Source organism: Nannobrachium achirus, assembly GCF_963921795.1.
Source record: "Nannobrachium achirus genome assembly, chromosome: 5".
Taxonomy (NCBI): Eukaryota; Metazoa; Chordata; class Actinopteri; order Myctophiformes; family Myctophidae; genus Nannobrachium; species Nannobrachium achirus.
The window spans coordinates 39,753,073-39,765,985 of NC_137814.1; the positions used below are offsets into that span (position 1 = coordinate 39,753,073).

General features: G+C 38.6%; 1 protein-coding gene across 1 annotated transcript in view; it reads left to right on the forward strand.

Moving 5' to 3' along the window:
- Window positions 1-5,209: 5,209 nt before the first annotated feature.
- The window catches only part of kdm4ab (lysine (K)-specific demethylase 4A-b), a 39,969-nt gene continuing 32,265 nt past the window's right edge, over window positions 5,210-12,913 (forward strand). Inside the window, exons 1-10 of the mRNA XM_080725779.1 lie at window positions 5,210-5,441; window positions 8,036-8,191; window positions 8,505-8,680; window positions 8,862-8,976; window positions 9,174-9,367; window positions 9,470-9,519; window positions 9,606-9,709; window positions 11,843-11,980; window positions 12,279-12,505; window positions 12,652-12,818. Coding sequence (XP_080581905.1) covers window positions 8,057-8,191; window positions 8,505-8,680; window positions 8,862-8,976; window positions 9,174-9,367; window positions 9,470-9,519; window positions 9,606-9,709; window positions 11,843-11,980; window positions 12,279-12,505; window positions 12,652-12,818 — 1,306 coding nt within the window. The 5' untranslated portion in view covers window positions 5,210-5,441; window positions 8,036-8,056. The remainder of the gene's footprint in view (window positions 5,442-8,035; window positions 8,192-8,504; window positions 8,681-8,861; window positions 8,977-9,173; window positions 9,368-9,469; window positions 9,520-9,605; window positions 9,710-11,842; window positions 11,981-12,278; window positions 12,506-12,651; window positions 12,819-12,913) is intronic.

Sequence of the window (12,913 nt, forward strand, 5' to 3'; positions counted from 1 at the left end):
AGAAACGTACCAGAGAAAATGTGAAGGAGAGGGGACCAGTTCCAAAAACGGAGACTGCTTGTTTCTGTTTCTCTTTTTGACATGGTGTCTGTGCTCCCATCAAGTGGCATTTGTAAACTCACAAAGTAATGGGAGGTCCACAGGACAATGTCCATTTGTGAGTATTGTATGAACATGCTTTTTGAATAATGGACCACTGACAAACCAAAGTGCAAAATGCATAACGTACAGTACATAAAGTAGTTTGTGTGCTACAGATCTTACCTGCCCATGTGCAATGATGACTAACCTACCATCTTAAATGTTCTCAATGAAAAGGCACAGGGATACTTATGTAGTCGATTCGATTTTGCACATATTGGTGGTGAAGATCAGAATATGAGTTGTAGTTACATAAGTTGGTAATGATATTGTACAACCAAATACTGACTGGATGGTAGTACGGAATTGGCAATTGTTTTGAAATATATGCAGTATACTGGCTACAAAGAGGAGTTAAATCATATGCCTACATGTAACAACCTCAACACACCAATATTTCTTTGTTTCTATGCCAAAGTAGAGCCTGGTGATTATAAAATGTCAACTGTTCAACCATAATCCATTCACTTCATCATTTGTGCCCATACACTGTGTTCCTTATCAAACTTGGTCACAGATATTGTGAGTAACAATGGATCATCTATGCACAAGTACTAGAAGATGACCATTTAAAATAATACTAAATCCTATCATACTAACGGTGTCTACTCTATGCAGTATATATAGTATTAACACTAATAATATTATAATATATAATACTGAAAATATAAAATATCCTACTGAAAACTTAAAGCATTTTCCTCTTTTATTTATATATACTGTGTATATATATATGTATGTGTGTGTGTACTGTGTAACAGCAACTGCCATAGCAGATAAAACCACATGTTGTTTTATTAACAGTTGATGTTAGAAATCTGAGGTGATAAATGTATGAAGAGCATACCCTACTACCCTCCAGTCAACTATATTTATCTAACAGTGTTACAAGAGAAAGCTCAACCATACTAAAAGACATTCGTTCATGAATGTTGTTTTGTCTCATAATGAGACAATGAGAAAAGAGAAATTTAAAGTATGAAGCACAGTCTAATACAGTCCTTGATCTCTGTTGATAGCATGGCTTATACTGTTTTTCATTTATTTTCTGGTTCAGCAAATTACGGTATAAGAAAATAGGTGGATTTAAAAAAGTATTGCTAATGCCGGAGCTCAAACATGATTCAGCCAAAGGAGAGCTTTTCCCATTCGAAGGAAGCTCAAAATGCAACATGACTGGACTTATGCAACTTCTTGAACAACAATAAAGACGAGTTAAATGTTGTCAAAGATGAGACATGTTATTAAAAACAAACAAAATCAAGAGGAGCTGGCAATGATGCCTCGGAAAAGGAAATTTCAATATGGACTACAAAATACCAATAAGTGCTGCTGAAGCAATATGTCTCCTTTTGGTGTAAATGCTCCATAATAATGTAAAGCAGGGGTCTTCAACCGGGGGTCCGGGACCCCTAGGGGGTCCTCAGAATTACTTTATTTTTTTTACATTAACCTTAGCATCCCTATTCAGAGGAGAACTTTAGCCAAAAATAGCAGATCTACAACTATCTTGTAGGTCGGCTATTTTCAGCAAAGAGGTTTGGTGTAGGGGGGGAAAAGAGCAGGCTATGTAAAGAGTGAAAGGTCAAGTTTACTAAGTATTGAAGGTTTAAGTGGTTAAATGTCTGAAAATACACATTAAAGGAGTAGTTCACCCCCCAAATGACCTTTTTTCTATTGATTAGTCACGCCATGGAGACTAGAGTTCAATGATATTTTTTGGTTTTTGTTGCATTCCTAAGACAAAAATGTGATAACAATACATTTACCCCCATTCGTTCCGGATGGTGACCCGTTTCGAAACGGGTCACCATCCGGAATCAATGGGGGTAAATTTACTCGAATCAAAATTTTGTCTTAGGAATGTGACAAAAACCAAAAAATATTATTGAACTCTAGTCTCCATGGCGTGACTAATCAATAGAAAAAAAGTCATTTTGGGGGTGAACTACTCCTTTAACATGAATACAACATGATAGTGCTGTCAAACAAGTCTATGAAACTATCTATGAAATCTATGTAAAAGTTTAATCAGCTAAACTATTTTATACAGTATATAGTGGGGGTCCCTGCTTTATCTCTCTGTCAGCTTAGGGGTCCTTGGCTGAAAAACGTTGAAGACCCCTGATGTAAAGGACTGCAGAGTGCACATATACAGTACAGTACATTGTCCTCTGCTAAAATTGTGCATATAACTTTCAGTGCTCCAATGTGCTACATCATTTGTGGATAGAATGTGTTATGTTATTGTTGCAGTTATTCATGGGAATCCTAACATAATATGCACTGCCTGAATGTACCGGTAGATGCATATACAATTATATATCCTAAAACTGTTTAATTGAACTGTTGAATGAATGTGCCTTTCCTGGCATGAAATAAAACCAATGTTTGCAGTTGACGTGTGTTAGTTGTTTGTCTATATGTGCTGACATATAGTATGGTTACAAACCGAGATTGAACATTTAACATACTATTTTATTCTCTCTCTCTCTCTCTCTCTCTCTCTCTCTCTCTCTCTCTCTCTCTCTCTCTCTATTAGGCCTATAATATGTTCTCTCTCTATCAGGCCTATAATATGTTCTCTCTCTATTAGGCCTATATATGTTTTGCCCAAGGAAGGAATGCAAGTCAGTGATAGCCATAGCCAGGTGGACAGGTTTAGGAATAAACACCATCTTTGAATTATTGCGTCCATAGGTCGCAGTTTACTACGTCAGTGGGGGCTAAATGTCTATGGCTGACCTGTTGTGACATGATCACATTGTTGACTCATTGACCAAGACAGCCTGTTCTGGCAATCCAATCATATATGGAGATCCCTGATGTCATCAATATTAAGCCCATATCTGGGAATGCCCATATACTGTATATGGACATATTGTGTCAGTCTAACCAGTGTGGTTGACGCGACATGAGTCACACTTGCAAATTAATTCCGTCTTTGTCCCTTTTATGCCCATATATGGAGATCCCTGTCCCAATGTCATCCATATTAAGCGCATATCTGGGAATGCCCATATTTGGCAATGCCCATACTGTAGACACTCCATATATAGCCAAGACAGAATTCATTAGCAAAACTGCTGACTATCATCACCTGGATCTCCATATATGAAGATAATGCTGTCCTCATCAAACCCTGGATATCCATAGGCTACATGGAGACTACTGGATCATCACCTAGATCTCCATATGGAGCTGGTCAATACCTCTACATCTGAACTCACGGACTCCATACATGGATATAGCTGACCTGCTTTGACATCACAGTGATGACTCGACCAGCTCAGCAGAACGGTAGCCTATAACCTACATGCCAAAGCAGCCATGTGCACGCACCAAAGTGCACGCAGGCGAGGTCGCTTCTCGCCCTTAGGGTGTCTTACTCATTGTAACCGTTGTAAAATAACAGGCCTATATACAGTATGTTTTGCTCAAGGAAGAAATGCAAGTCAGTGATAGCCATAGCCAGGTGGACAGGTTTAGGAATAATCTTTGAATTATTGTGACCGTTGTCAAATAAATGTATGGCAAATACATGTGCTATTATTCTTACATGCATATGACAAGGGTCACAGTAATTCAAAGATATCTTTGCCTCAAGTCACATGTGCTGTGCATCAAGACGGACTTCACAGTTGGTTGCCTTGTTTTCAAGTGATTTTCCCACACCATGACAAGCGCCCATCTTCCCCTGCCATCCTGCAACAACAACTTGCACACAGATTGATTTATTGTTATTGATGTACTTTATTATAAGTTCGCAGAGGAAACGCACAGAACAGTACAGTTCACTGATACACGGTCTACTAATAGGATTTAAACCCAAGAAGGCACAATGGCTTGTTTACATCGGGGTCCTTTTGTACTCGATTCATAGAAGGTCGAGAAGCCCCTGACTGGCACTGCAGCTGGACTGGTCTGGACATGTCTCATGTCTGGGTTTTTGCCAGAGGAAAACTCGGGCGGGGCTGGTCGCGGTGTCGGTCCTAAGGAGGTCCGTGGTTGGTCAATTAATATGCCCGTCAAGCATTTTATTATGAGAAAGTTCTAACTGATTATCAGTTAAATTGTTATAGTTTGGATATGGCTTTGGGCATAATATGCAGCGTGTATTATTGTAATGGATCAGTAGGTAGTAGCCTAGTATAGTATTGCTTTGCACTAAGAGCACTATTAAATTATGCACTTTCATACTTAAGATTATTGAGAGAGGCGTTTCCGCAAGGCGGGTCTTAGCTCAAGCCTGGTGGGTTTAGGAATCACGCTTTTAGTATAGGTGTAAAAGGAGCCAGGCTTACTCATCTGCGAAGAGATGTAGGAAAGTAACTACATAAAAAATGATTTAAGTACATAAATAATAAGTAGGCCTAGGGGCTTTGATTTGAAGCGCCAGGGGATTCTTTAATCGGCACTGGAAATGGGCTGAAGTGGTTAATGCATGTTTTGAAATTATAATACAAATCTACAAAGTAACCAGTAGGCCTACATTTTAAATGGTACAATTTGGAGGTATTTGTGCTTTACTTGAGTATTTCCAGTTTTCAGTTATTTTACTCCACTAGGCCTACATCTCAGAGGCATGTTGTACTTTTACGTTTTTTTTTTACTACACTCCATTTGAAAACTTTAGTTTAACTTTAGTTAGTTGCTAGTTACTTTGTCAAAAATATTATTACATTTTAGACATTTGAAAACTTGTGAAATGGGACATTCTGCATAATGACTACTTTCTACTTTTGGTACTTTAATTACAGTTTTTTATACTACTTTTGTACTTTTACTCGAGTATATTTTGAATTCCAGACTTTTACTACAAACCTACTTTTTAGTTTTTACACCACTGTTGTTTATTTTTGTAGGAGGCGGTCCTTAATTACTTTTCATCAATAGTTGTGCTACTGCCGCAAAACTACACCACTGTAATGGAGGACACAGACAGACAGTAGTTGCAGGTAGAAACAGTTGTGTACAGTACAGTACACGCTGGTTAAAAGCAAATAAATAAGAAGGCAGAGATAACAGCGTTTCATCAGCATTCCGTGTCCCATGTGTGTGTGTTGTAAACAACATAGGAGGAGTTTTGTGCGTGCGCATGTGTACAAGAAGTAATGGAGGCCAAGGAGCTCGCGTTCACCACCACCACTGAGTGAATGGTGGTCCAGTGAACGCTAACGTTTCGTCAGTTGGATATAATATCCACGCTGTCTTCGATGTACCATACAGTGACTGTCTGCGGATAATATCAAGACATCCACACCGTAACCTTCACCTGCTGAACCAGTTGCATAGAGTTGGTAAGTAAGGATGTTCGCACTTTCAGGCCGTTGGGCTGGCTGGCTACATCATCACCATCAGCACAACGTTAGCTCTGAGCCCTGCTGCTAGCTGAGCTGCTAGCAGTGGTGGAAAAAGTACTCACATGTCTTTACTTATCGTAAAAGTTAAGTACAGCGTTTGCCTCCGAGATGTAGTGGAATAGAAGTAAAAGTATTGGAAATTGGAAGTACTCCAGTAAAGTACAAATACCTCAAAATGGTACTTAAAGTACAGTACTTGAGTAAATGTACTTCAGTTACTTTACACCACTGGCTGGTGCAAGAGTCTTCTGGTTGCTTGGCTAACCAGGATGCGAACGATGCGATTTACTGGGACTACAAGTCACTTATTTAAATGCCCATCCAGATTTAGTTTTGCTCTTCTAGAAGCTAAAGCGGTGTAGTGTGTTTATTTAACGATGGTGTTTTTGGAATGTCATTTACCACTAATCTATTTGCACATCAACGCATCTATTTGCGTTGATGTGAGGGACATTAGTAGTTTCCCCATGTTGTCATTTTAGATGGGCTGTTGTTGGTTAAATACTGTACACGTTCAGGTAATAGTTGGTCCATCGTGCACAGCCATTCATTGCTAGCTAACGTGAGCTCGTTCGCGAACGTTTTGTGCGAAATAAGACAAGCTGACAACCTCATTCCTAATGGCATAATGTTGCATGTACTTCATATTGCACAACTGAGACATGGTGGTGGACACCTATAGTCAACTGAGGCTAGCTATCCTATCGCTCAATGTGAAACGTTAGCTAATGTTAGCATGGTAGCTAAGTATTTGGCTAACGTTTTCTAGCTAACTCTGGCCGAGTTAAAGAGACACTGCGCCTGGCCAATCAGAAGGCTGTTCCTTTTTGGTGTATGTATGTAACAGTGGTGGAAAAAGTACATTTGTTTTCCTTACTCAAGTAAAAGCATCAATAATAATAATAATAAACTTTATTTGTATAACACCTTTCATGACATGAAATGCAGCTCATAGAGCTTTACAGAGCAGAAAATGAAGCACAAGTGCTTAACAGAAAGAAGAAATATGCATGATTACAATAAAGCAGAGAAAAATAAAAACATAAAACATTGAAGAACATTTAAAACATTTAAAACATTTTAAGAACAGTGCGGAAACAGCACACAAGAATTTTAAAATTCAGCTAAAAGCAAGAGTAAAGAAATAGGTCTTGAGCTGTGCTTTAAAGCCATCCACAGAGGCTTGCTAGACCCTTTCGGGACTGTATTTACTTTTTTTTTATATTTTGAAGATGGTAAATACACTGTCTTCAAAATATTAAAAAAAGGTAAATACAGTCCAGAAACGGGCTAAGAGGCTGCCTGTCTAGGTGTAGTGGGAGTTTATTCCAGGCTGTCGGTCCGTAGAAACAGAAAGCTGCTTCACCATATGTTTTATGTCATTATGATATTAGGCACATCTAGCAGGTCTGCACTAGAACATATAGAAATCAAAATGTACCAAAAGTAAAATTACTCATTATACATTTATACATACATTTAAGTTTTCAAATGTATAAAAATCTTTTGAAAATAGCAGATCTACAAGCTCACAATGCGTTGCATCGCAAGCTTGTAGATCGGCTAATACAAATCTACAAAGTAACCAAAAGAGTAAAAGTACATTATTTGCCTCTTGAGATGTTGTGGAGTAGAAGTAAAAGTATTGGAAATACTCAGTAAAGTACAAATACCTCAAAATTGCACTCAAGTACAGTACTTGAAGAAGTAGTTCACCCCCAAAATGACTTATTTTCTATTGATTAGTCACTCCATGGAGACTTAAGTTCAATAATATTTTTTTGTATTTGTCGCATTCCTAAGACAAAAAAATATATTATAGTACATTTACCCAGGGCCTTGTATTTCTGGATGGGGACCCAAATGCGTTAGGATCAGAATCAAGGGGGGTAAATTTACATGACCCTTGACCCTAAATTTACCCCCATGCATTTGGGTCCCCATCCAGGCCCATGTATTTGGGTCCCCATCCAGAATCAATGGTGGTACATTTACTATAATAATGTTTTTGTCTTGAATGCAACAAATACAAAAAATAAGTATTATTATTATTATATGTGTGCACGGTGCACACATAATTGAAATCGGCAATCGCATGTTGAGTCTCAACATGCCCTTTAGCAAAAATGGTAGACCCTGTTTTAGATCTCCCCATGTGTTTGATGTAATGAAAAGGCACTTTTACTTGCAGCCTGTCTCTTTAACTCTATGGTCTGTCTCTGTCTATAAAAGCAATAAAGCATAATCACTTTATTACAATGTATTGTTACTCATCAATACTATGTGACTGACTGACCACACTTATTCGAAAATATATATATATTATTTATCACACACACACACACACACACACACACACACACACACACACACACACACACACACACACACACACACACACACACACACACACACACATTACACATACATACTTACACAATCAATCAAATACAAAGGTGATTTGAAGTTCCATTAAATTGAAATAAGAAATAACAGATTTTGGTGGGGCTGGGCTTCTTTGTGATCTTTAGGGTTTGGCACTGGGATTTGCAATGGCTTCAGATTCAGTCCCCCAGAACCCCAAGGCCATCATGACATTTCATCCCACGATTGAGGAGTTCCAGAACTTCAGTCGATACATCGCCTATATGGAGTCCAAGGGAGCGCACAAAGCAGGCCTGGCCAAAGTGAGCATGGAGTCAACATGAGTATCTGCTTTAGCTTTGAGTAATTCTTTGAAATATAGGCAGACTGATCTCAGTTTCTATTAGTTGACTACACTATGTCTACAATAACTGTTGGACTATGACAGTTTATAGCAGACTTCAATGGTTGATTTACCTTGTATAGTTTTTGACTTGTTTCTAATTTCTAATCACTAGTGGTTAAGTGGCATGTCAATCCACATGTCTGTATTGCATTGCTTTACAATTCACTAACCACAAGGTCTTCACTGGCACTAATCACATGCCCATCACTGTATAATTCTCTATTCCATAGATTGTCCCACCAAAGGAATGGAAGCCCAGAGATTCCTACAATGACATAGAGGACCTGGTGATCCCAGCACCCATTCAGCAGGTGGTTACTGGCCAATCTGGCTTGTTCACGCAGTATAACATCCAGAAGAAACCTATGACTGTCAGTGAGTTCCGCAAGATGGCCAACAGTGACAAGTGAGAAGTACCAGATATTGTGGAACTGTATAGCGCTGTATCTGTTGTTGATTAATCTGAGTTTTATCCTGATGGAGGTTGTATTTTTCAGTAATATTATTACAATATTAGTGAAATACTGTGTACTGGTTAGCTTTATTCATCAATAGTTATTCACTAAAGTTGGTTATTGTTTTTGAAGATTCAGCAGCCCACGTTGTGCTAACTTCGAGGAACTGGAAAGGAAGTATTGGAAGAATGTGACCTTTAACCCTCCCATCTATGGGGCTGATGTCAACGGAAGCCTCTATGGTGTTGTAAGTTGGCATACGTTAGGTTATTGTTGTGGAAACTGGAAAGTATGCATGATGCAGTCACTATATATTACGATTTTCTGTTCATGACCCACATTTAATTTGCATTAACATTATGAGCTAATAGCCTTGATTGTATCCATGTTGATTGGTATCATCATTCTCATTTATTATGTATTGGTCCTACAAATCACCTGCAGGATGTGAAAGAGTGGAACATCTCTCGCCTGAACACGGTCCTGGACACTGTGGAACATGAAAGTGGCATCACCATCGAGGGAGTGAATACACCCTACTTGTACTTTGGCATGTGGAAGACCACCTTTGCCTGGCACACTGAAGACATGGACCTGTACAGTATCAACTACTTGCACTTTGGAGAACCCAAGTCCTGGTAAATACTATTACTAATACTATTACGACCATATAAAAAGAGAACTATGCCTATTACACATACTATGAGCGACTGAGCAATGTTGTTGGGAATTCTCTGCAGGTACTGCGTTCCTCCAGAGCATGGGAAGAGAATGGAGCGTCTGGCACAGGGTATGACTAAGTTTATTTAAAAATCAGGTTTTTTTTTAATGGAATTTTGAGACTTCAACACTAATACCCTCGCTCAATGCTTCTAGGGTTCTTTCCTGGCAGTGCCCAAAACTGTGAAGCCTTTCTCAGACACAAGATGACCCTCATCTCCCCCTCTATACTGAAGAAATATGGCATTCCCTTTGAGAAGGTACATTGATTTACTACTACTTAATATTTGCACTTGATCTATTGGGGCCCAAAATCACCTACACCACAGTCAGCAGGCGATGGGGATCCTATCTATGTGTAGTTGGCAGTGATACTCACAAAACGTTCCTACTCCGAAATGCACACACCGAATCAGAATCAGTTTTATTATCTGTCACATCACAGGTTTACAGGTGTAAATCAGTGGGTGAAATGCGTTTTCGTATAGGCTCTAACCTTTAGTTGTTTTCCAGGAAAGGAAAAAATAACACTATGCCCATGGTTTGGCTCCTCATTGGCATTTATTTGCGTTCTGCACAGGCATGCATGAGAATAAACTTGTCCATGGCCTCAGCACAAATATTGAGACTACTTGGCAAAGTATTAATGAAGTTCGAACTGATTCATTGTGTGTGTGCGTGTCTCAGAGAGGATGTGAAGTGAAAGGAGCTTAACTCTGTTGTCATAGCCTGCATCCATGCATCTAATTAGGTCATCATATACAAATTTGTCAAATTAAAGCTAGTAACTTGTAATAACATGTAATGTGCATTACAGTATGCCATCATACCTGCCATGGTAATAGTTGTCTTTGGCATAGTTTAATCATCTCAATGTAGAATTAGATATTTTGCAATTGTACTCCATATACCTGTAGAGTGCATCTTGTCATCATGACATCCGCCGTTTAGGGCTGTCACAATTATGACATTTTACATGACGATTGTCACTCATGATTGATTTAATTGTGTTGACAATTACATTTCTGTTTTGCTTGTAGACTTTGAAGTTGCACATGACAGATATGACACATAACCTAAATATACAAAGAAATGACATATTTGACAACTTTATACTTAAAACAGCTGATCTCAACGCGTTGTGACGCATTGTGAGCTTGTATATCTGCTATTTACACTATTTTTGAAAATGTTTGAAAATATATATACAGTATATGAACATTTTTCAACATGGAAACAACTATGACAAAATAATTGCTATTATGTCAAATAATTGGGATTAGACGATTATGTAATTATTGTGACAGGCCTACCGGACACTGCACATTTTCCAAGAGAATATCCAAATGCTTGTTCCAAATTAATTGGTAAATAAATTAAATCAAGGCTCTTTGCAGTGAGATTCTTATCAATGGCTCCTGTAAAATGTTCACTGTCTTGTGTTGCCTAAATAGTTTACATATAAACTGCTTCACAAGAACGATGTTTGTGTGAGATTCACAGATATATTTTTTTACTTTACACAATATATATATATACGCCATTGAGGTCTTGTTTTAACTCTTAAGATAATTTGAATTTTAGTTAGGCTATTGTTCTATACATATAAAAATGTATCTTTATATACTGTATACAGTATATAAAATGTATCTTTATATACTGTATACAGTATGCATGTAAAAAATAAAATTACATATACCTGTAAAGATTTTGTATGCATTTGAATCAGATTTAGGATGGTGTGGCTGGGATATCTCATCTATTGAACATTCATCTATTGAACATTTGCATTAATGTGTGACTGTGATCACTGACGGACATGATTAAAGTTGTTTTTGTGGATTCTTGCCAGTCTAGGTGAACATTGCCAAGGCAAACTTGATGGAAAATTAACACCTGTCGTCCATGAACCATTGAAACCATAATAAACAGATAGTAAATTATACTGCAGCTCCCATACAAGGTCTCATTTCAGATAAAAATAGAAAAGTGTGCTCCTTGGAAAATCGGTAGCTGTAGTAAGCAACAACGGTGTTTTCCAAAGAAAAGACATTTCATACATTTTAACCTTTGCATAAGCCTGCAAGGTCTTCAAAGCTATGATAATCTCCACAAGGGCTTGGTCAGTTGACACTCGGTAGTTGTGGGGCATATTCTTTGTATGACAAACTGTGCAACTGTTTGTGTTTGTAGAGCCCCCTAATGAGCAGAAGTGAAAGCGAAATCCTCGCCCCTGGCTGTTAACAGCCTGACAGAGAAAATTAACATTAGATCATGACTGATCCACAACGGGGAGGGAGTAAAGAATGAAGTTATGCTGCTGTGCCTATTGCATTAAGACACAAAGCATTAATCAAGCATTGTAATTCTTGTTAATATCTTATTTTAATCAGATTACTCAGGAGGCTGGTGAGTTCATGGTGACCTTCCCCTATGCCTATCATGCTGGCTTTAACCATGGCTTCAACTGCGCGGAGTCAACCAACTTCGCCACCCAGAGGTGGATTGATTATGGCAAGCACGCCATACTGGTGAGAGAAATGCTATTATATTCTTTCACATACAAATATTTTGCCATTCAATTATACATGGGGACACTGCTTTTTAAACTTTAATGACGGTAAACTAAACTTATTTTTACACTTAGAATATCATTCTTTTACATTGGCATACCATATGATATGACATGACATGACGGCATAAGTAAAATAACATATCAAGAGCTCCACTGAGTTAACTTTGCTGGTGGATGAGTTAAAGACAAATATTTAATGCCAAAAATCATGGTTCATTACTTGTTTCTTTGCTCTGTCTCACTCTCACCTTCAGTGCTCGTGTCGTAAAGACATGGTAAAGATTTCTATGGACGTGTTTGTAAAGAAATATCAGCCAGAGCGCTACGAGCAGTGGATGGAGGGACGAGATACGACACCCATTGACCACTCGCGGCCGACTCCGGAGGCCAAAGAGTTCCTGGTGGAGGGCTTTAATGACATCACAAGCCACAGTGACGGCAGTTCCCTGGAAAGTTATGTGGAGGATGGAGAAAGGAAGAGGTAAACTATGTGTTCTTAAATGGTTCTTGTGTGTTTAGATGCTCAGCTGTTATCCCTGGGATGCTGTTGTGACAGTGTGTTATGCAAAATATGCATTAAACCTTCCTGCTTGTAGCTAATGCCCTCTCTGCTTGGTGAATCCACAGCCATACACAGAGGATTGAAACCAAGAGACACAGGGTGTGTCTAGAGGTGCCTGAGGAGGTGGTTCCTAAGGATGAAGATGATGAGAAGGAGAAGCAGTACGGGAAAAGGCCCAGACTTAGCCTTTTGCCTCCACGTACTGCATCACCAGACTGTAGGAGGCCTAAAGGTATCATGTGACGAGTTTCTAAATTATACCATATCTGGAACTTGGTTTTCTGATGATGGGGACAAACATCTAATTGAATGAAATAACTGAATGTG